The 25,454-nt window shown below is 40.5% G+C and overlaps 1 protein-coding gene across 2 annotated transcripts in view; it reads left to right on the forward strand.

Annotated features, from left to right (window-relative positions):
- The first annotated feature begins 3,239 nt into the window (after positions 1 to 3,239).
- vps4b (vacuolar protein sorting 4 homolog B) overlaps positions 3,240 to 25,454 on the forward strand; it is a 57,834-nt gene continuing 35,619 nt past the window's right edge. Inside the window, exons 1-7 of one of the 2 annotated variants that reach the window (XM_084327526.1) lie at positions 3,240 to 3,386; positions 4,706 to 4,817; positions 9,633 to 9,733; positions 21,771 to 21,882; positions 23,818 to 23,971; positions 24,180 to 24,238; positions 24,836 to 24,955. In XM_084327526.1, coding sequence (XP_084183652.1) covers positions 3,366 to 3,386; positions 4,706 to 4,817; positions 9,633 to 9,733; positions 21,771 to 21,882; positions 23,818 to 23,971; positions 24,180 to 24,238; positions 24,836 to 24,955 — 679 coding nt within the window. In that variant the 5' untranslated portion in view covers positions 3,240 to 3,365. Of the gene's footprint in view, positions 3,387 to 4,705; positions 4,818 to 9,632; positions 9,734 to 12,742; positions 12,941 to 21,770; positions 21,883 to 23,817; positions 23,972 to 24,179; positions 24,239 to 24,835; positions 24,956 to 25,454 lie in introns of those variants that run through there. The other variant, XM_084327527.1, reaches the window with a different exon arrangement.

Consider the following 25,454-nt stretch of genomic DNA (forward strand, 5'->3'; position numbering starts at 1 on the left):
TTATGACATACCAGATTTGCAAATACAGTACTGTTTGTGATACAAAAAGTGTCCAGAAAAGAGTGTATATACATTTGACGTAGAAACTGTACATTGGAGGAGGTTGGGTAGGTGGGGTGGGGTTGGGTGGGACGACTGTACATTGGAGGTGGGGGGGGGGGGGGGGGGGGGTTGGGGTTGGGTAGGGGGTGGGCACTGTACACTGTACATTGGAATACTGACAAAGCCATACTTGGTCATTTACTGCACAACTGGGTTAGGACATTTGTAGGGGCCAGTTTTCGAATTGCAGTCTCCGTAGGTGTTCTTTGAATTGAGACTAGAGTGTTTTTGAAAGTGGGTAGTGATTCACATTCCTTTACAGCTTTGGGTAGGGCGTTCCACATTGATGTGGCATAATTGCGAAACATGTTTAGTCCCTTGTTTGAGCCGAATCTGGGTTTAACATGATTTGTGGAGCTCCCTCTGGTGTTGTGATCGTGGTATTCACTGACCTTTGGAAAGTATTTTGACATGTACATGGGTACCTTGGTCGTGTAGTGTATCTTGTAGACCAGGCCCATTGCAAGTTGCTGTACTCTGTCGTCTACTCTAAGCCATCCTAGGTTGTCAAAGTGGGCAGGGGTGAGGTGGGTTCTAGGAGTCAGGTCAAGCAGTAGTCTGATAGTTTTGTTTTGAGATGTTTTGTAATTTGTGTTTTTAGTGCCTTTGAGGTGCTTTGGTACCATGAAGTGCAAGCATAGTCGTAGTACCCTTGAATGAGTGCTCCTGCCACTCCATTCTGATTGACAAGCTAAAAGCAATTGGCTTTGATAGTCTAATCAGTGAGCTGGATGCAATCCCTACCTGGAGGGGGAGGAGAGAACAGATGGTGGAGGTAAACGGTAACTCTATCCCCCCCCCCCCCCCCCCCCCCCCCCCCCCCCCCCCCCCCCCCCCCCCCCCCCCCCCATGTCGTCAGCTTGTGACTGCATGCAACTTGTTCTTGTTCGCGGACGACTCAGCCCTGCTGGACTCTGACAAGAACAAGTTGCAGGTTGAAAAAACCCTCAGCTCAGAACTCGGCAGAATCTGCACCTGGCTCGCAGATAACAAACTATCATTACACAGGTCTGGGTAAAACAGAGTCCATTCTCTTCGGATCAAATAACAAACTCAGCAAGACCAACGGCTTCTCAGTTACAGTGGGTGACAAAACTGACAATATTGTCACAAGGAAAGATGAAATTACATACCTGGGTTGCATCCTAGAGGCAAATATTTCCTGTGACAAAATGGCATCCAATGTAATCAAAAAAGTCAACCAACGAACTAGATTCTTGTACCGGATCTCCTCTCTGGTAAACAAGAATACCCTGAAGACTCTGGCAGGAGCACTCATTCAAGGGTACTACGGCTTGCACCTCATGGTACCTACCAAAGCACCTCAAAGGCACTAAAAACAAGATTACAAACATCACAAAACAAACTGGTCAGACTACTACTTGACCTTACTCCTAGAACCCACCTCACCCCTGCCCACTTTGACTACCTATGCTAGGATGGCTAAAGTAGACGACAGAGTACAGCAACTTGCAATGTGCCTGGTCTACAAGATACACCACACCACCCATGTCGAAATACTTCCCAAAGGTCAGTGAATACCACGCAACCCAGATTCATCACGTCTTAACAAGGGACTAAACACATCTCGCAATTATGCCACAACAATGTGGAACGCCCTACCCACAGCCGTAAAAAGATGTGAATCTCTACCCACATTCAAAACCGCTCTAAAAGAGCACCTACGGGAGGCTGCAATTCGAAACTGGCCACTGTCTCCTAATAGACAGTCTCCTCCCCACCGTATGTATATATTCTCTCCCCACCGTATGTATATTTTTATCCCACCCGCCCAGTGCGCCCACCCCCTCCTAATGTACAGTCTCCTCCCCATCATATACATATATTCTCTGTTAGGATCTATGTGTAACATTACTGTATATTTGCATATCGTATTTTATGTCACAATGGTTCAGTACTATACCTGTATGTCATGTATGTCTGTCCCTATGCCATAAATGTCATGATGTCATGTATGTTGTGTATGTCATAAATGTCACTATGAATTGAAAATTAAATTAAAATAATAAAAAACTGAAATAAAAAAAATAAAGATAAAATAAATATCTAACCCTAACTAACCTTACTGTCATGCACTTGTCCTAATAAACTAACCTACACTGTAGCACGCAACATTTGAACATTGTTACTCATAGAGTTGTACCCTTCCTGATGACTTGTCGTACAGAACTTGTAAGTTGCTTTGGATAAAAGCGTCAGCTAAATGACTAAATGTAAATGTAAGTGTAAAATGGGGGACCCTGATGTAAACAAGACAAACGTCTTTCTCTGGTCTGCATGCATCCCCTTAACAATTGTATGTAATGAGCCGTACTGTATTGTACCCATTCTGCAATCTGTTAAATAAAGTTTTCATTCATTCACAAATCGAAACTAAGTTCCACTTATTGTCGAAGTAACATAGAGTAATTCTATTTCAGGGTGGATTTGGGGATTTTAGCACAAAAATGGGAACATTAGTCCCACCCACTGTCTCGAGTGTCACACCGGTTCCTGACAGGGAGCGAGCGAGCGAACTAGAGACGAAATCGCGCGCGACACTGTCCTGATATGAGGCGGCGCATGTCCGAGTGTGTCTGTGTGTGTGTGTGTGTTACCTGGAAGAACACGTGGGGGGGCCTGCGATTCTTGACCAATAAAAAGTGTTTAGGGGCGGGACTCGGCCGCGTAATCGCTCAACTAGAGACACAGCGAGCGAATATCTGAGGGGTGGACGACATCGCTGCTCAGTTCGCTGTCGCTCGCGGCAGGTCAGGATAGTCTGATTGAAACGAATACATTTAAATCATTTTCGCAATCACGCTCGCTCGCGTCGCTCCCTGTCAGGAAGGGGTGTCACTCGGCTTGAAGTAACAATAGCTCCCAATACTGGGTTACAAGGATCAGGATCTTGTTTGTTGTTGACTTTGTCACAATGTTTCAAAAAGGCAAATAATAATAATCGAAATCTAAACAAATCGAAATGAAAGGGGAAACAACCGAACCAGATAGTCAGATATAGCCTTTAAAAGTAAAGTTTCTTATGTACACAAGTCATTGGCATAACGACTGGGCACAATGACTCACAGACATAGCATAGTTGTCATTCCCCTCAGCAGGCGTGGCGTGTTGTCACAAAACCAACTGGGGAAATAAGCAACCAGGAACTGACTGACTGCACCGGTCAATGAAAGTACAACAACAAGGAGCTTAGACTGTCAGCAGCAGCCTCAGGCTCCTCTGATCGTCTCACAGGACTCCACATGGAGCCAACAAATCTACAGGTACAGCAACACAACTTCAGGGTGTAATATTGTGTGTTTTTTAATAGCATTTACTGTTATTTGTGTGTTTGAATACAGGTCGCGAAGAGTAGGCTCAGACAACAGCTCAAGGGAGTGTAGTAGTAGCATTGTTGCTGTGTTTTCGTTTTGGCCAGCTAGGTAGTTTGACAGGTTTTTACCTTGACAGCTCTGTTTAGATACAGAATGGCTATTTTCAAGGAAATGTCTCGGTGACTATGTTCTACATAATCGGATGTTCTCTTAATGTAGCCTACACTTAATGTAAACATCACACAGTTTGAATGCCAGGTCTTAGCTTAGGGCTAGTGTGCCTACGTCAAGTGAAAATGCATTAAGTTACATCCCTCCTAAAATAGTGTTTCACATTACACCCAGATATTCAGAGCCAGTCTGTGAATTTCCATTCATTCATAATTCCATGATCTAAGCAGACATGCTCATTAAAGATTAGAATAACACAGACCACACGGTCGTAACTATTAAAGATAGATAATTACTCTTAAGTTATAAACCAATTTAGCAGAAGTGGATATATGGGGTCAATTTGGTTTTGTCAAATTGTATATCGAAAATATGTTTTAGAGGACATACATAAGCATCTGTGCTTTGGAAGTTCTGAGCAATGAACATAAAATGACAATCCAATATGGATGTAGCCTTTAATCGAAAATGGACATACAGTAGCTTTTTGGAATTAAACTAGAATGTTTATTATGATAAAAGTATGTAAACATTGGCCCTATATTCTTCTTTTAGACTTATTATTATTGTGTACAACACAAGTCAGCAGGAGGGTTACACCTCTGGTAAAGGGTAAGTATATTGTTCATAGTAGTATAAACATATTAGCATAGTAGGTCCTAGTATAGGCATAGTAGCATAGTACATAGTGGATAGTAGTATAGACAAGTACCAAATATATACATATATATATATATATATATTTGTTTTCAGATATTGATTACAAAATAATAATAATAATAATAATAATAATAATAATAATAATAATAATAATAATAATAATAATAATAATAAAGTGAAAAAACAAGCCAAAAATATGTCATAAGCCAACTTGTATTGGGTATATGTGTATATATGAGTGCATGGATACATATACAAGTACATACTCTACAGATGTAGGTACAAAATGTAACAGTATGTACAGCGTTATAGCAACAGTTATGAGCAGAATTATATACGTATAGTGTGCAAAGACATATATATCTTTTTTCATGTTGGTGCAATAGGTTGCTATGACTACAGGAATTAAATATTCATCCCTTTCCCTCTCTTTCCAGAAAGCTATAGCTGTGGCACAGAAGGCTTCACAAGAGGACCAGGCTGGGAACTACAAGGAGGCTATCCGCTCCTATCAGCATGCTGTCAAGTACTTCCTGCACATTGTAAAACGTATGTTACCATTATGGCTGGGCAATATATCCATACATATCCAATAACGTCTAACTGTGATATTGTATCATGGATTTCTTTAAAAAGAAATGTATTGAGAAGTATGATACACAATTTTGATGTCTATATCAATGCTAACAAAGGACAGTTTCAGTTGATTGTACATCATACTTCCCATTACCATGGGACCAATACGATAAACAATGACTGAATTATCTGTTATTTTCCATGCCTAAGTAGATATAGTGATATAATTATGGTATATTAGTATTGAAAAAAGGGATTCAGAATATCATGATAATAATTATTTTCCATATAGCCCAGCCCTATAGTTACCATGGCTGCAGAAGAAATAGAACAAATGTCATACTAAAGGTGACATGTCTAGATCAACCAAGACATGTCTAGATCAACCAATATTTACAATAAGGGGGGTATTTATTCCACATCATCAGGCCATTAAGCTTGATTAAACTGCAGGTTTAATTAAACTGGTTGTGTGTGTGTGTGTGTGTGCACGTGTGTGTGTGTGTGTGTGTGTGTGTGCGCGCGCGCGTGTGTGCATGTGCGTATGCATGCGTATTTGAGAGGGAGAGAGAGAGCACCTGCTTGCATGCATATTTGAGAGAGAGAGCACCTGCTTGCATATGAGAGAGAGAGAGAGAGAGAAGTGTCAGTAACTTGTTAACAGTTTGTATGTGTGTCAGTAACTCAGTGTGTCAGTAACATGTCAACAGTTTGTCAGTAACTTGTAAACTGTTGAATGTCAACAGCATTTCTCAACTCAGAGGGTAGGCACTCAGTCGGCAATCAACAAATCTTCAACAAACTATCTGTATGTTAAACCTGATCAGAAGTCTCTCATCTCTCATATCTATCTTTCCATCAAGTAATTTAATGATGAGGTTTCTCAGAAAGCTAAATCTGCTTGGTAGGAGTAAGTGGATGTTGAATGTTCAGATGATTGGTGGGCTGTGGCAATCAATAGGATTAGACCTACTACTTCATGTGCTAGATTGAGCCTCGTACAATTTACAGTACTACATAGGCTCCATTATTCTTAGCAAAAATGTACCCCAATGTTAACAACAGATATGATCACTTTTTCCACCCTACATTGTGGGGAGCGCTTTGAGTGTCTAGAAAAGCGCTATATAAATGTAATGAATAATTGTATTATTATTATTACTGTAGCCAACCGATCATTGCATTCATTCTGAGACACCTTTTTTTAAATCCCTATCCGACATCCTGGACAAAACCATGTCCTCTGATCGCCATTTTTGTTTGTTCCTGGAACCGTTCGGAACATGCGCTCTAACCAATTAGATGTTATTGCATTTTCCTCTTTCCTGGACGAGGATTCTTTATTCTTTTTGCCTGGAAATAATTTAATCCTTCATCACCATCTTTCTGGTTGGAAGACATGATGTTCTTTACTAAGTTGGAGAAAATCAAGTTTACACTCAGAGGACCCCCTGAGAGATTCACTGCCAGATGGCACCCCTTCTTTTTTTTCTCTTTTTCTTTTTTTGGGGTATACTGTGTTCATGGGGGTGTCGTTGTCATTGTTTGTGTATATTTGAAAAATGCTAATTGAAATTGTGTCTGCAAAGTAAAAAAATAAATAAAAAATGTAAATCTGTACATTAACTATCTATAAAGTTGACTATCGATTGCAGAATTCCGACTTACCATTGGACTGTCAGCTCTATTTATAGAGCACATTTAAAAACAACAAAGTTGACCAAAGTGCTGTACAAGTCAAACAACAAATATCACACAGAGATCAAAAGCACACAGTAAAGAATATACGTCACATAAAAAGGCAAGTCTCTCAAGCTGTGTCAAAAACCAAATAAAATAGATGTGTTTTGAGGCGTGATTTAAACACCTGCAGAGTGGGGGCCTGCCTAACATGCAGGAACAGCCTGGAGGAGCTGATCAGAGGACCCGAGGGACCAGGGACCAGCAGGTCCGAGAGGTAGAACGGTGCCAAGCCGTTCAAGCACTTAAAAGCAAACAACAAAATCTTAAAATCAATCCTAAAACGCACAGGAAGCCAGTACAGGAGAAATGTGCTCTCGCTTATGTGTACCAGTTAGCAGACGAGCAGCAGTGTTCTGGACTAACTGCAAGCGAGAGACGGAGGCCTAACTGAAGCCAGATGAGTGGTCATAAAAGCATGTATAACATTTTTTATTTTTTATTTTTTATTATTGCAAAACTATTAAAAGTCAGTACTCAACACACAATGCATAATGAAACTAACAATTAAGGTGGCTAAAATGACATGCAAGTACAGAAACAGAAAACAAAAAAATATATATAATAATATTTTACCGTATACAGTGTATATCCAACGAAATTACCAATTATACCAATGTCTTATACAGGATATACCCCTAATACCTATTATCTAAAACCCTACACACATATGCTCCAGCTCGAACCCCCCCCTCCCGGACCCCTCCTTGGATAGTACCTCCATTATCCCTCACTCCTAACCAGACACTACCATTATAAGCTAGCTTTTATTCTCTCCACCACTTCTAACCACATTGACATTTTGGATTCGTTGAGACCCAGAATTCTTGCTGTAGATATTTCTTGATAAATCACATCGAGATATGTAAGAAACCAAACCTTCCGGCACATTTTTTCCGGTTGAAACCAGCGTGATGCGATCAGTTTTTTAGCTACTGTGATACCCGATAAAACCAATCTCTTTAGCTGTGGATTTACTGCAAACTCAAAAACATCATTCAATAGTAATACAGAGGGGTGTACTGGTATATTCCAAGATACGAGTTTTGATAATTGATGGGTCACATCTTTCCAGAATGCCTTAACTGGTGGGCAGTCCCAATACATGTGCATAAATGTCCCTTCGTCTCCATTTGTACATTGGGAGCATTTTGAGTCTTGTTTAAGACCCATTCTGTTCAGTCTTATAGGAGTCAAGTATGTCCTGTGAATATAGTTAAGATTGATTTGTTGATGGTCCGGGTTCCTTGATGTAAGACGGACATTTGCCCATGCTCCTTGCCAATCAAAGTCACTTTCCAGGTCTGGTATATCCCTCCTCCAGACAGAGTCTAGTTGGAGGGTTTCATACGAGGACGTTAGTAATTGATAATAAAAACCTGATACAAAACCTCTCGATGTCTCTCTTTCATAGAAGAATTTGTGGTATCTGTGGTGTTCAACTGGTGTGTCTAATGGAACACCGTGAGACTTCAAACATAGCCGTAACTGTATGTAAAAAAAGCCATGTGGACTCGGTGAGATTAAATGTTGTGCATATTTCTCCATAACTACAAAAACCCTGGTTGTTAAAAACATCCCCTAATGAGTGTATGCCTTGCTCTTCCCATATAGGGAATCTTATAGGATCTTATGTATAACATTTTCAAAAACACTACGAGATAAAAAAAAAAGTTTGACCTTGGACAGCCTCCTAAGCTGGAAAAAGCTATTTCCCACTACAATATTTATCTGTTTGTCCATCTTAAGGTCACAGTCGATCTTCACCCCTGGATTGGTGACAGTTGGCTTCACAAAAAGTCCAAGGGGGCCCCAACATCACCAGGTGGAGACACATGGGCATTGCTGGGACCACCATAACTGCCATTTACTGTCATAATTTTTTTTTAAGTTTAAGGCCAACCATGCTTTAAAGACTATTCATCTATAGAAGTTCGGCTAGCAGCAGACTATTGGTGAAAATCCTCCGCTAACCAAATGATATGCATTGGGACTAACAGTTGAGTACAGTTGCTAGTGTACAAGTTATCTACAACAAATCTAAATAAAGTTATAATTTGTCAAAATGTTCACCTAAAAAGTTGCTTATAAACATATGCCTTACCTTTACCTCATCCACCATCACCCTGATCACTGGCGTCCCACAGGGCTGTGTGCTGAGACTTAAAGGTGACATGCATTATAAATGGCTTTTTTCAGTGTCTAGCATTGTATTATAGTAATAGTAGTTAGTATCAATGTGTCTGTGTCTCTAAATACCATATTGGCGGATTGCTCTCATTCAGGTACGACCATTTCCTGCTCGATTTTAATTAGGTAATTCTGATTTGACTCGCATCGTGACGTAACGAGGCGAGGATGGAGCGGATAGTGATCCGATTGGCTCTGTGGTTGTAGTTGACAGAGAGCGAACGAGAGAGAGAGGGAGAAACGGATACACCCTCGCGACAGAGCACACATACACACACGCGTGTCGCGCTGTTGTCTATCTGTCTGTCTCTCTCTCTCCCCTTCTCTATCTCTCTCTCTCTCGATTCGGGAGCATAACTAACGCCCCGTCTATGGCTGTAGCGCGCGGCACAGTGGAAGACTTCCTCAAACGGGAGAGGGAGAGAGAGAGAGAGAAAGGGACCTGCGTATCTCACACATGCAGTTTTGTTTACAGAGTGCTCCGTGTCTCTCTCTCTCTCTGTCTGCCACTCGCAGACTGTGTGGATGACTGTGTGCTTATGGGCGGAGCCAGGCCAACATAGCCTGAAATCCGAAGTGAGAAAAATGTGGCTTTTGAGTACTTGATTAGAAATATAAATCAATGCATTTTTTTTTAATAAAACCTTACAGAGGTGTTCCATAGACTCACAGGAATTGTGTAAAGTTGCCCAAATAGTGCTAGGAATAGCAATGCATGTCCACTTTAACGTTACTGTACAATGAATGGACTATTAAAATACCCCTATTGTTATGTTGTGTGTGAGAGAATAGTGTATTGTTTATATGAAACTTACAACCAACAATAACAATAATGTCGCTTTTTTTCTTACCCATCAGGTGAACCCCAGGGGAAGGAAGGAAACCAGAAGATCAGGGATAAATGTAAACAATACCTGGACAGAGTGGAAGAACTACAGGAGTACTTAGTGAATAAAGAGGTTGTTATACATAATAATAATAATAATAATAATAATAATAATAATAATAATAATGATAATAAACTGTATTTGTATAGCACTTTTCATACAAGAATTGCAGCTCAAAGTGCTTCACAACAGAAAAAAGACACATCAAGTGCAGTCAGTACTCGAGTTGTGAAAAAAAAACAGGGGGGATGGTCAGGGCTGCAGATCTCATGACAAGTTTGGGGGGGACGCAGAGTAGGGGGGTCCGGGGGAATTGTCCCCCGGTAGAACATTTTAATACGCAAATGAAGCTTTTAGGAGTATTTTGAAACTAGAATTACAGAGCAGGAGTAGATACACTACTCTTGATAGCACATATTATTGGGGGGGACAATTCATATTTTTTAATCAGGGATCGGGATCTGCAGCCATGGGGGGGGGGGGGATTTTATCATATGGGGACATAAGGAGGATAAGACCAACTGTGTACCGTAACTTTTGATTACTGTAAGCACAAAGATAATACACTTATAAAACAACATGCATGATGTTATTTTGGATGTTTGGCACCTCAGAATTGGAGTCAGTCCCCGGCCCCGCCCAGGCTGCCATGGCACCACTGCGAGTCCAGTCCCAATTCACCATTTTGTTCAATTCAACAAAGTCAAATGTGTTTCTAGAATATTGAATTATAGTGTATTTAAAAAAGCAGTTACTGGTATGATCAAAACTGGTATCTAAAGGGTTGATTTTCAATTGTGATTAATTCAATCATTATGTAAATTAAACAATAACCCCTTCTGAAAAAAGGAATGAGAAAAATATTGATCCATCATTTTATTGCTGTTCAAATACAAATATTCAATCTTACCATTCCCAAAATGCTAATTGAAACTGCTTAGAAAAACAAATTCAAAATATATTCAAAAGTATACAGAAAATACAAAATAGGACCAATCTTGTCAATGGCTGCCTACCCCACTCTCCCCCATCTCATAGACGTTTCCAAAGATTTCCATAATCATGCTTTTTGTCCTCAATCTTCTTTGGTATAAAGATTCAGCACTATGGACAGGTCTGCTCAAAATAATTTATTTGTGGATGACAAACAAATGCAATGACGAAATAAACAAAATACAATACGGAATAAACTAAATAAACACATTTTGCATATCATATCCCAGTTTGAGCGCAGTTGTGATATCCAAACATGGCAGTGGAAAAATATGGGTTATTTTGCGCAAGCTCCCACCCACGTGCCCGTATTCCGATCCACGCAATAATATTCACGGGGGTAGGTCTCCTCGTGGGACACAAGTTCCCAATGCATTGTCCCTTGGGATAATGCCCCCATGCGGCGATATTAATTGAGGGGCGGATTTGCGGTGGAGAAATGAATCAGAATCAGATACAAGGAAGGCGGTTAGGTGGCGTAGCGGAGATTGCCTTCGTCACCAACCCCGGAGCTGTTCGCCTGTTCGAATCCAGCTCACAGCTCCGGGGTTGTCACCAGCTTGGCTGGCCGCTCACACTAATACAATTGGCTGTATTAGAGGGTGGGAGAAGCTGGCGGGGTGGGTCCGGGTCGTTGTAAACAGCGACTCCTACAGTTCGGTCGGGGCGCCTGCTAAGCGCGGATAGGACCTGAGTGGGATAGTGTGATCCTTCCACACGCTACGCCCTCTCAGGGAGGATTCGCGCTGCCAGGTGAAAAGAAGCGGTTGATTGGCTGGACGTGTGTCGGAGGAAGCACGTGATAGCCTCCACTCTCCCAGATGATCTGACTGTGGGGGGTAAGTGCGCAGCGACCAGGAAGGGGATTGGGAATTGGCATACGACTAACATTGGGATGGGAGAAAATCGGAGGAAAATAGAGGGGGAAAAAGATTAAAAAAAAAAAAAAAAATCAGATCCAAGGAATTTGCTTTGGTCATTTTCTGTGCGACATTAGCGGACAGACATTCACAGACAGATAATACAATAAAGAGGTGGAGTCAAATTAAATGAAATATGAACTAAGTTAAGCACAATATAATATAATATAATTATGAAATAAAATATAGGCCAGGGCTGTACAACTTAATAATGTGATTGAATAAAATTAAATGGGATATCAACTAAATTAAATATAGAACAATAGAATATAGTACAATTATAATAAAAAATGATTGAATTGAAATAGGACAGACAAACATATGCAATGGCGAAAGATAGTGACAAAAACAAAGGACGCAATGTGTCATGAAAATATAAATTAAGCGAGCTCTATACATTACGAAGTAAACTAAATACAATACGAAATGAACGGAATACTAATGGTGAAAAATACTGTTATGTCTATGCCTCATTTATTTCCCCCCTTCCTGATATCTGCCAACAGTGCTGTCAGGTCAGACTGCTCCGCGAGCCAACTGCGCTGGAGCATATCAGGAGCAAACTGCACACATTAGGGCGTGTCTGCACTAGTATCTCATCCGTGCAATGTCCTTTGTGGATAGCTCGCAAAGACGGAGCAGATACCGCACGCTAAACTCGTGCAGTTAAGGGTGCAATTAGCACAGCGCAATCCATTCTTTGTGGATGTTGAAATAGCAGTAATGCCATGTTCATTAATAAAATTACATAAAGGATGGGAAGGGGGGATGACCGTTTTAGAAGGGGGATGATATTGACTGTTTTTATTTCAGGGGGGATGCCATCCCCCCTCAACTGGAGTACTGAGTGCAGTACATATCAAGTAGCTGCTCAAAGCAAGCTTATGAAAAACGTATGTCAGTCTAATTGTCCATAAAATAATGAAGATCATCAACTCTGGCCTTGGTTGGGGATGCTGCAGTGCCGAGTCAGACAAATAATTTCATGTTAAACTATTAAAATATATTTATTAGTTAATTATCTTCGCATACTTTGACGCAATATTGTTAATTATAGCAAAGTGTGTTTTTAGATGTCACTTCTGAATCCCTCACTCTGCTGTGGTGTGGGTGCGTCTTGACGTAATGATGACGTAACTCGCCTCTTCAATGCGGAAGTGTGTGCAGAGACTGGATTTGTCTCCTCGGTGCTTCGATCTCAAGAAGGAAAACAGACCACCCAACGCAATTACCACGTTTAACCGTCGACTTTTAGGGTTGGAATCCAAATAACAGTATTTAGGGGTGTTGAGTTACCGCGGAGTTTGATTAGTTTCGATCTTTGGATAATTTATCAGCCCTTATGGCTGCCACAAACAATTTACAGGTAAGTTCAAGAAGAGCTCTAAGCTAACTAGCTTACCCAGCTAATGTTCGCTAACTCGCGAATCAAAACAACACAGGATCTAAAGTTAACGCTAACGTTATGCAGGAGTAATATTAAAAGGTGTCTTGGTAACTTGCCTAACTTAGTAGTTGTTAACAGATTATGTTAAATCGACGATGATAATTGTTTGTTGGGAAACGTTTGATGGTGTGTTTATGCTGTGTTGTGAATAATAGTAACGTTAGCCAGTTAAGCTAACGCTAGTTTAGCCGTTCACGCTGACGGTAGATTAAAAGGGCCACTTCCAAGTTTAGGCAGGTTAACAGTTAACAGTACGTAGCTATACGCAGCATTTATTTTAGTCTTTCATCTAACCGTGTGTTTGATTCTTGATGGCTAGTACGCTATGTTACTTTCAATTCCGAGCTGACATTAACTTCAACTGTCTTGGTTTAAGTGTCAACAAGCAATCGAGCTAGTCAATAGGATTACTGCCAAGAAATTCGAAATGTCACTAACATTGCATTTTACAGAAGGGTCTGCAGAAGTTACAATTCACACATTAACGCTCCTTGTTATTAGATATGAGGAAGTGAAACTATGTTCAAAATCTATCAATTACAGGTGTATTAACACCAGTGAGTGGTTACCCCACACAGGTTTAAATCTTATATTTATACAACTTTAATATAAGTCGTTTCCCAAAAATATTTTTATCCATTCCTGGTTCTCAAAAACGTGTGACACTTTGTCTTTGTGTTGAGGCCCACTTGTGTCCATGACGTCGTGTAAATGTATTCACTGTTTTGATATCCCATCTCATGTAACCTATTGGCCCAATGTCTCATTTTGATTAGCCACTATTAATATTGAGTGCCAGCCTCCGTGTCCTATTTACCCCCTTGAGTGCCACCATCCACTTCAATGATTAGCGCTCTCATATTAGCAAACGCATAAACTACATCTTAAATTATCGCTATGTGTCTAATCTGGCCGTCGCTTATCAATGACTTGTTTGCAGTCAACATTGTCTAAACGCATTGTTTTTTAATCAGTTCATTTCCGTTTTATACCATTTTGAAAAACTCGTTTTTGGAAAGTTTCAGGAAAATATAAAGATTCTGTGATAAACGCCCTTTACTGGAATATTCTGGAATACACAAACGTTGTAATTTTTCTGCCTATTTATGAATCGTTTTCAAATAAATGCTAGATTATCGATAGTATGTATTTATGCACGCTATAGAAGCGAGCTGAAAATCGATTCTCTTATTTCCTGATCGCACGGACACGTTGATATCTCTGTGAAAAAAGCTCTGATTATCCTAAGACTGGTAAAATAGATTCCTTACCTCAGATCAGATGTTCTCCAAAAAGATTATTCCAATTCCTGATCGCCATTCCAAATATCGATCACGTTTATTAATCCAACGCTGGGTGGTCGAAACACCGATTCGACGCTGTTCTGAGGCTCCACAATGAATCCGATCGTCTTGGGTGACTTGCCTGAGAAGTAAAATGTGGAAGCAGGATTTTTTTTTCATGCATTTCATTCAATCCATTCCAAAGGGGTGCAGTACTACAGGGAGAGACGATAGGGGGCGGTATTTTCCCAATGGAGCTCAGAGAGAGTTTGCAGTGGTAAAGTGAGGCTAGATTGATGAAATATGAATTCAAATCGCTAATAAAAAAAATTTGATCTCGTCGTTGCCACTGAATGGTCGGCATGAACAAACGAGTTATCTCGTCGTTGGCACTCAAAGTGTTAATGTTCCTTATGAGTGAATACATAAAAATAGGGAAACAATGTCCAGGCACGCACTCCAGGTTTTTCCAAATTTATTGGCAGCCTGTAATCATGACGCTTCGGTGTGAACACACCTTCTTCAGAATGGCTAGCATGAAGGGTAAGTGACCCTAGTATATACAAGACAAACAGGAAGTGACAACATAGGAAGTGACGACACATTCCCACAAGAGATCTGCAAAAAAGTACAAAATACCACTTACAAGCACAACCTTTTCAGAATATGTAAATCACAAAGGGATATATCTATATATATTTATATATATTTTATACAGAGTAGGCCTACATCTTAAACTCATGACCCATATAAGCCATCTTTCAATTATAAATATAAAGAATGATAAATGAAAATAAATAATAAACAATGAAATGAAATAATCAAATGAAACGGGTCAAAACATTTTCCTCATTGAGGCCTCTAGGCTCTAAACAATCCAGATAATGAATATAAAAGCATTCCCTTTGTAGCAAGAGCCTGTCTCTGTCGCCGCCTCTTGGTGGTCTCAAGACCATGTGTTGTCACTTCCTATGTTATCACTTCCTGTTTGTCTTGTATATACTAGGGTCACTTACCCTTCATGCTTCATGCAAGCCATTCTGAAGAAGGTGTGTTCACACCGAAACGTCATGATTACAGGCTGCCAATAAATTTGGAAAAACCTGGAGTGCGTGCCTGGACATTGTTTCCCTATTTTTATGTATGATGATAGAGGTTACAGCACCCAGTGTCAAGTCTAGTCAGGGACTTCCCACGGTACCTGGAAAACATGGAATTATTTTTTTCATTTTCCAGGTATGGAAAAGTCATGGAAACTGAGCAAAAGTGAACACTTACATGGAAATAGAAACAGTTGTCCTGGACAATTGTATTGGATGATGTGTAAAATAGTAATAAAATGAAACTATTAGGGATGCCCCGATCGATCGGCCACCGATCGTTATCGGCCGATACTCAGTATAAATATGCAATCTGTGAATTCCGATAATGAGTCATATTCGCCGATAGCGGAAACCGATCAAGCGAAGCTCTCACTCGCTGTCTGTCTCAGACACACAGGACCTGCAAACTGTCGCTGCTCCTCCTCCCTAGCCCCGCCCGCCCCCGTGTAGAGTTTGTAAACACTGAGGACTGAGAGGAGGCTCCCCTGCTCGAGTCTGTAGTGCATTCGACCTGAGCTAACGTTAGCTACCTAGCTATCGTTACTGTTTAAACAAAATTACCCAGTCAACTATTCACGTTTAGTAGGCATTGTCTAACGGTATTTAGCCGGCTAGCTACCGATAGCTCCTGATATCAACAAATGATCCAGAAAGTCTAGTAATCCATGTTCATACCTCCGTTAGCTTGCGTTAGCTGACGTTAGTTTACTGTTCAAAACGAAATGTCCCATTGAACTAAAGTTCTGTCTTAACGTCATCTAGCCGGCTAGCAGTAGCGCTCTTGATATCAATGTCTTATAACATTGATTTAATGCGTATTCGAGCTGAGGGCTTGCTGAATGTGAAATGACCAAAGAACCATAACGTTACCAATAGGGTCCCGCTGCAGCGCCGGAGAATCCTTTTTGGAGCTGGAGGCTACTAGAGTACACACAGACAGTGGAGCTGTTTGCAGATAGCGAGCATTTTGACTTAAACGTGGTGGCGATGTCTCGCAGATAATACAAGTACAAGTCTAATTATATAATATATATATTTTATAAAAAAAAAAAACTTTTTATATAAAATAATTTTTAATTTCTTTTTAATCAAAAACAATCTGCATCGGATCAGTATCGGCCGATATGGCTCACGACGATCGGTGATCGGTATCGGTGGCAAAAAACGTGATCGGGGCATCCCATGAAACTATTGAGCACAAAATGTGTTTATAAAAACCCTCTTGGCATCCTATATGGTATGTTGGAATTTGATGCAGGCAACTTGGTGATATGGACTTTAAAAGTATAGTTTCGGATTGGTGGACTTCAGGAATAATAACGTTACTCGCGATCTCAATATAAGGGTCAAATACATGCATTTCCCAGCCAACACGGGAGCCTTGACATCTACAGTCTGTCTTGTTTTGGATGAATGAGTAGAAATGAAAAACGGAAATCTTGTTTTATTAAAGTAGTTTTGACATGTGATATAGATAAAGATATTGTTTCATTGTGTATTGATTAACTTTACATTTGCGCTTCATTACTTTACAAAAGTTATACTGGCACATGGGTCTAATACAGCAATGGATTATGGGTAAATGCAATGTTAAGGGGAGACACTACAGGTGAATAGGGTAAAGAAATTAACTAATAGATATCACAATGAAACTTCCCCAGTTGATTACTTATATTAAAGGGGAACTCCACTTTTTTTGGAAATTAGCTTATTTAACATCTTCCCTGGAGTTAGACAAGAAGATGCATACCTTTTTTTGTCTCTGTGCGTGCATTTTAGCTTTGGGAATAGACGCTCCGTTAGCATAGCTTAGCTTCATCACTGGAAGTGAGGCAGGACAGTAGCCTTACAGTGCCTTACAGTGTATTGCAAGGTCTGACATTGACCAAACTTGATATGCATGACCTTGGTGGGCTCTAGGTCAACTCCTGAAAAGGGGGTCAATGTCAGACTTTGCAATCAAAAGTTAGGGGGCTAATAACCCTTGCCATAATTTCAGTGCGCCCCCTAACTTTTGATTGCAAGGTCTGACATTGACCCCCTTTTCAGGAGTTGACCTAGAGCCCACCAAGGTCATGCATATCAAGTTTGGTCAATGTCAGACCTTGCAATACACTGTAAGGCACTGTAAGGCTACTGTCCTGCCTCACTTCCAGTGATGAAGCTAAGCTATGCTAACGGAGCGTCTATTCCCAAAGCTAAAATGCACGCACAGAGACAAAAAAGGTATGCATCTTCTTGTCTAACTCCAGGGAAGATGTTAAATAAGCTAATTTCCAAAAAAAGTGGAGTTCCCCTTTAAGACAAGACTTTTTTGTATTACAAGTTTTCAGAAATGTTATGTTTAAATATGCAAATGAGGCATCTACTTAAATATGCACTAATTTGCATATAATTCCAGGACAGAAATCTGAACATTGGATAAAGCCATTTTCAAAATTATAGTTTCATTTTGTTGACATATTAGAGCCAAAGGTTATTACAGAGGGGATTTTGGATATCTCTTTTTATCACTCCATAAATCAGAAAATACTCCATTCAGTCAATTTTTATGGTAAAATTCCATATTTCGCCATGTTTTTAGGAATAAAATGTGATATAAATCAGGGTATGAATGTGATATCAACAAACCCTTCTGTAAATACCTTCAGAACATAGATATGAATAGAACTGGAAGGTTTGGTGTATGCGAGTGCTACTGAAGTGGAGATTTCTGGCTCAGAGTATGAGGAAAAACTCGTAAAACTCATTTTTGGGAAAACGCCTTCAAAGTTCGGTATTGTAAAATGCCATACTTTTTTTTTTAAACAGATATTTACAAACAATACCTAATCAAACCATTAGTAATAGACAACCTAAACACATGCCTGATAACTGAATAATAATAATAATAATGATGTTATTGAACTGAACAGAACTACACACAGGCTACAAACAGTGTAGTACAGTGTAGTACCCCCTAATAGGCAAAAAATATTTGAATAGATATCACTATGAAACTTTCCCAGTTTGTTATGTACATATAAACTAAGAAAAAATATATTGCAAGTTTTCTGAAATTTATTTTTATATATGCAAATGAGGCACTTCCCCATTTAATATGTGCACATTTATGGATGCAATAAGGCAAAATGAAGTAAAATAAACAACTAAATGTGTGTTATTGACGTTTTATTGTCACTAGTTTCATAGAAGACATGTTTAGGAAGCAAAATATAACAAAATATCAAAATTAGGGGTGCACCGATATGAAAATTGGCCACCGATACCGATACCGATTGTTCAACTAACATAACTAAAATAAGTATTTTTAAATTTTTTTAATTTTTTTTTTAATTTTTTTTAAATTTTTTTAAAAAAATTTAATGAAACTACTGTATATTTGTATGTGTGTTTGTATTTGTAGGCCTCTTTACTTACTTAAAAAAGGAAACATCAAGAAATATGTTTATGGTATCACTGATCCCTCTCCCAGTATCGTCTGGCGGCCTGCAGAGGGATACTATTTTCTCAACCAGAGCTTTCAACCAATGCAATGGAACCATTCTGGCGGCCTGCAGCGGGATACTATTCTCTCAACCAGAGCTTTCAACCAATGCAATGGAACCATTTTGATTGACAGTCGATTCGGCCAATTACGCCACACCGCTAGCACCCACCTCCTGCTTACCACCAAGCGTTTATTCATTTTTCTACTTCGGGGCATGCCGCCATTGATCTGGTGCGAGAATGCGAGTCAAACTTAGAACCACAACAAGCTAATACGTTAGCTGCCCGGCAGTGCCCGCCAACCAGCGCGCTCCACAGGATGGCCAAACGAGACACAATGATTTTACTGCAACACATTTTATAATAAAACAAAGCCTTTCTATACATTTGTCTGGTTGAAAACTTTATTAACAGATTGCAGAATGTGTAGTTGGGTACGGAATGAGCAACGGAATGTAACCGAGCTATGCACGGCTTGCTTGCTATCTTCGGGTAAATACTATGCTGATGTAATTGAACGTGTAACTAACTATAATAACGTTAATGCCACAAAACGAATGTTTGTGTCATTTTAACAGCAGATACTTTCTTAAATGCCATCCTCCCGACAGAGCGGTGTTGATGGGGAGCTCTGATGGATTCGCTTGGTTGTGTTATTAACATTGAACAGCTAACCGAAAGCTAGGGTTAACTAATGTTAAAGGTTTAGCCATAACGTTACGTTGGCTAAAGTTGGGGCTATTCTTAATCCAGTAATAATGGCTGCAGACCTGCAAGCAAAGTACAGCAAGTTGGCAAAGGAGTATTCCAACGTAAATCACATTTTCACCAGTAACGTTAGTCTTCTGCCTCCCGGCTATGAACGGACTCGGAGTAATGCCTTGCTGCTATGGGTAATAATAATATGCTGATGTTATTGTCCGTGTAACACTAACTATATAACGTTAATGCCACAAAACGAATGCCTTGTTAATCATAAATAGTAACTTTGATGCAGTAGCTTGTGTGTGTGTGTGTGGGGGGGACGGCGGGCATTGTGCAGGTAGGTCGCGAGTGAATTTTTTTTTTTTGCCTTTTGACGCTACACAAATGGATGGTTAGTTATCGGCGACTGCTATCGGCACATTTGAGCTTATCGGCCGATAGGCCGATAGCAGTCAACAAGGCACTTATCGGCCGATACCGATACCCGACCGATATATCGGTGCACCCCTAATCAAAATCAACAAAAAAAGTATATTTGACTATTCACCTGCAGTGTTTCGCCTTAAAGCAGTGCCAATGTAAGACTGACTTTACATTAAATGAATGACAATAATATAGTATAAAGTATTATTGGTATTATTTGGACTAAAGAATGGTGTGTTGTCTCACCCTACTCGCATGTTGAGGGAGAGCACCATTCATTATACACTGAGAAACCACGGCAGAGAGTGAGCTCTCCTGGAACAACCCCACTTTGCCCGACATTTTCTCAGCAACCGTCTTCCGGTCTGACATCCTTCTTCTTACGGTCTAATCTACACTGCTGCCACCTATCGGCACAGAGGGGAATTGCAGCCATTTTGTATAAATAAAAAGAAATGGGGGAAAATACGGGAAAATATTTTAACGGGAGGACGGCGGGAGAGAAGGTTGAAATACGGGAGAATCCCGGAAAAACGGGACCGTATACACGGGTATGACATGGAGCGCAATCTTGCTAGCCAACATTCAGTTTGCTAACTAACTAGCTACTAGCTAGTGTTGGCTAGCTTGCATTGCTAGCTAACTACCAATACATTTTCACATTAATCAAATCAAATTTATTTATAGGGCCCGACAACACACGTTAATGTCCCCATGGGCCGTACAGGTCTTCTTTAAACAAGTCAAGAAGACAACATAACAATAAGTCAAGAACAGAACAAGAACACCATAAGGTCCAAACATTTTTAGATGAATACAAATAAATGAAAGAATGCAAGCACTCCCAGACATACCCCACGCGAAGGTAAGGAAAAACTCACTAAAACCTAACAATAGGGAAAAAAGCTCCACAGGCAGTGTGGAGGAGAGAAACCTTAGAAGGGCCATTCAAGGGGGGATCTCCCTTCTTAGATGTTGGTGATAGTAGTGTTGCAGACGGACAGTTGGTAAGCATGCACTCATGTGTGTGGTGAAACACAAATGAGTGCATGCAATAGCAACTGTACATTTTGAAAGATTAAAGATAGAGCTAATAGCGATAGCAACTGAACATTTTGCTGTGACATTACTTCTATACTAGTTGATAGGGCTGTCCCCGACTAAGGAATTGGATGGTCGACTAGGATTGGCAAAAATGTGCTGTTAGTCGACTATTTGTCGACTAAAAAAAATAAAAATAAAAAAAGTATAATATATATATATACCATAATAACTTCTCTCATGAATTTCATATTGGCTAACGCCTAACGCATAGATTGATCATACAAGAGAAAATAGGGGAGGAGCAAAACATTAACTTGATGGGGGGAAAGTAGTGTGGCACATTGAGCAAGACGCTGAACCCCTAACTGCTCCATGAGCAAGACACACTTCCCTAACTGCTCCTGAAGATCAAGTTGGCACCTTGCATGGCTACCTCTGCCGTCGGTGTGCATAAATCTTTGAATGTGAGGCATAAGCTGGAAAGCGCATTTGGATAAAAGTGCTGTGTAAATACAGTCTAATTACCATTTGTATTATTATAGGCCGATTTCATTATATTTTAATAAAGAAAACATAATGACATTGCAACATTTACTTTACATTTGCACAAAATCTCAAGACCCACAGGCCTATATTACTTGTGGTTGGCTTTATGTCAGCAGCACTGGAGTTGCAACATTGTTCTCTGCCTCTGTTTTCCAGAAAGCCATTGACCTGGCCGGCAAGGCAGCCCAGGAGGATAAAGCACAGAACTATGAGGAGGCCCTGCGGCTCTACCAGCATGCTGTACAGTACTTTCTGCATGTGGTTAAATGTAAGCATTTGCATGTAGGCTACTGTTTCCTCTCTTGTTGCTCGGGTCATTCCCTCACAATCTGATGCATCTGCATGATGTGCCATCGTAATTGTTTGAAATTAGGAAAAGTCTAAAACAGCTCCACTGAGTTGGCTCCAAAACTGGTGATTTTCCGTAGTTGTCAAATTGGAAAGTTAAAACACAAAAAGGGTAGCTGTCTCAAATATCATCTTTTATTGAAGACAAATCTCCACCTTCTGCATAATTTATAAGCACCCACCAACTCATTATTTCTTGACTAATCAATACATTGATAGAATCTAAAATCTGCTAAATGATGTTTCCACATGTACTGCAGTCATGCAGAGGCACCTCTTAACATTTAGTGTATCTATCATTTTTCAAGAAATAAGTCATTCCACAAGGAAAATGACGAAGTCTTGGTCAACAAGACCAAACACCAATTAATCAACTAAGAGGGGGCAGGCCTAACATTGATTTACATTCCTTACTAGATAGTTGGGGTGTAATGATTCACTCCAGCAACAATTTGGTTTAATCCAAAAATGTCATGCAATGATTTCATTCATCTTAAAATATTGCATTGATTTAACCACAGTTCTGATATAAAAAAAAAATTGGGAGGTGGGCGGGGGCATTATTATTATTTATTTTTTCCCAGAAGAAACATACAAACAAAAACAACACTCTGGGGGGGAAAAGGAAACAGAATGAGCAAAACTAAAAGGGGCATTCACTTCTTTTCCATCCATATTTCACACAGTCACACAGTCTGGTTTCTTGGGCGGTTTTGATTAAATCAGTGTCAGTACTTTGTGTAATAAGTATAAAACTCTACACCAAGGTATTGGTTCACAACATTGTTTATAGATTAATTACAGAAACACTTATTTCAATCCATTTATTTATAAGATATTTTTAGGGCATTTGTACTTTTATTGATAAGACAGTCAGACCGGATTCGAACCCAGGAGGCAGGACGTTGCGATTACGCAGCATGCGTCTTAACGTCCCATTTCATCCATTTTGAAGAAGTTTCCCCTCACCTATACTAGCTAACTAGCTCCTCTATTTGTGTCTGGTGTCTCCTTTAAACAAGATAATGTCATGGTGCAGTGGGCAAGGCGCTCACCACCAATGCAGGTAGACGCTGGGTTCGAGCCCAGCTCCGCATTGCTTCAGCTTGGCTGGTCGTTCATACTAATACATTTGGCAGTATTAGGGGGTGGGAAGCTGATGGGTGGGGATCGGACGTTGTGGGCAGCGACTCCTACAGGTCTGTTGGTGCGCCTGCGCAGTAGAATCAGGAAGCGACGGGGGCGGCGTGCCCTCCAAACGCAGACCCCCGACGCTGAAAGATCGTGCTGTGCAGGTGAAAAGATGCGACGGCTGCTACCTTGAGTACCGGAGGGGACTCGTGCAATGTATGGCTTCGTCCACATTACAGCCGGCTTGTGGGAGGCATGGCCTAACAGCGTTCGAGACAGGGGAGGGGAGAATTGGACGATACGAAATTGGGATGGGAGAAAAAAAAATAGGAGAAAAAGTAGATAAAAAAAATTAAAATAAAAGATAATGTCAGAAATGTACATTTGCACCTGGTGGAGATTTTTCTCTGTCTTGCATTAGCGGAATTAACAGGCTCCTCATGAAGGCTTACATGTAGTGTTTTCTTAAACATCTTTTAAGTGTTAAAATATTTGTAGATGAGTTCTGTCTTGTGAACTATGAAAAGATTTCACTGGCTAGTATAATGCAGTGGGTCTGGTAAAGCAATTTGACCCTTGATTATCTTGTGTGAAATGGCAGAGAACAAGAGAACAATGTTTATGCTCAAAGTGTGCTACTCGTTGAACAAATCCTAGTAGTTATTGAGCAAACTGAGCATGTATGTAGTTATCTAACAACTGACCATTTCTTTATTCCTGCTAGATGAGGCCCAGGGTGACAAAGCCAAGCAGAGCATCCGGGCAAAGTGTGCAGAGTACCTGGACAGAGCGGAGAAGCTGAAGGAGTACCTGAAGAAGAAGGAAAAGGCTCCGCCCGCCAAGCCTGTCAAAGAGTCTCATGCTCACGACGACAAAGGGTGTGTTTCGGAAGCCGTTACATGGGTTCAACCTGTTCACATGTTGCTACTCAGGGCTGGGTGGAATGTGATGAGTCAAGTCTGTTGGCATCAACCAAACAAACCACATTTCTATATAAAGTAGGGAACAATGATATTTAAATTCATGACTTCATGTCGGGGTTGTCTCTCTCTCTGTGTGTGTGTGTGTGTGTGTGCGCGTATGTAGGAATGAAAGTGATGAAGGTGATGATCCAGAAAAAAAGAAGTTCCAGAATCAGCTATCAGGTGTGTAATAGAAGGGCCAACTGTGGCCATGTCTCTGTTGATAAGACCATTTTGATCAATTATATATTTTTAGAAGTAGAATTGTTGAGGGGGCTAGGTGGTGTAGTGGGCAAGGCACTCGCCACCAACGCAGGAGACGCTGGGTTCGAGCCCAGCTCTCGGCGTTGCTACCAGCTTGGCTGGTCGTTCATACTAACACAATTGGCAGTGTTAGGGGTGGGAAAGCTGGTGGGTGGGTCCTGGTCGTTGTAAACAGCGACTCCTACAGTTCGGTCGGGGCGCCTGCTCAGCGAGGAAAGGATCTAAGGGGGGTAGTGTGATCCTTCCACACGTTACACCCTCTGTGAGAGTCCGCGCTGCCAGGTGAAAAGAAGCGGTTGATTGGCTACACATGTGTCGGAGGAAGCATGTGATAGCCTCCACTCTCCCAGACAGACTGTAGGGGGTAGAGTGCGCAACGACCAGGAAGGGGATTGGGAATTGGCATAATGACTAACATTGGGATAGGAGAAAAACTGAAAAGAAAAAAAAAAGTAGAATTGTTCTATTTAACCTTATTTAAATATCTACTTCTTACCGTATATTCTGCCCCCACAGCTGCAATTGTTATGGAAAAACCAAACATCAAATGGAGCGATGTTGCCGGATTAGAGGGAGCCAAGGAAGCCCTTAAAGAAGCTGTCATTCTGCCCATCAAGTTCCCACACTTATTCACAGGTACCTCAATACCACCAAACACCACACATATTCACAGGTACCTCAATACCACCAAACACCACACTTATTCACAGGTACCTCAATACCACCAAACACCACACATATTCACAGGTACCACAATACCACCAAACACCACACTTATTCACAGGTACCTCAATACCACCAAACACCACACATATTCACAGGTACCTCAATACCACCAAACACCACACTTATTCACAGTACCTGAATACCACCAAACACCACACTTATTCACAGGTACCTCAATACCACCAAACACCACACTTATTCACAGTACCTGAATACCACCAAAGACCACAGGAAGTTGTTCATTGTTTTTTCTACAGAAAGAAAGGACAAATTTGAATCTCTTTTGCTTGCAAGGAATATATCAGACAGTAACACAACTGTATTTTTTACGAGGGGTTGAGTTTATCTTGGTCCCATTCCATTCCTGATTTATATATGTCAGTAGTTCTCAAACCTTTTCTCATCAAGG

This window comes from Notolepis coatsorum (genome assembly GCF_963971535.1).
Source record: "Notolepis coatsorum genome assembly, chromosome: 13".
Lineage (NCBI taxonomy): Eukaryota > Metazoa > Chordata > Actinopteri > Aulopiformes > Paralepididae > Notolepis > Notolepis coatsorum.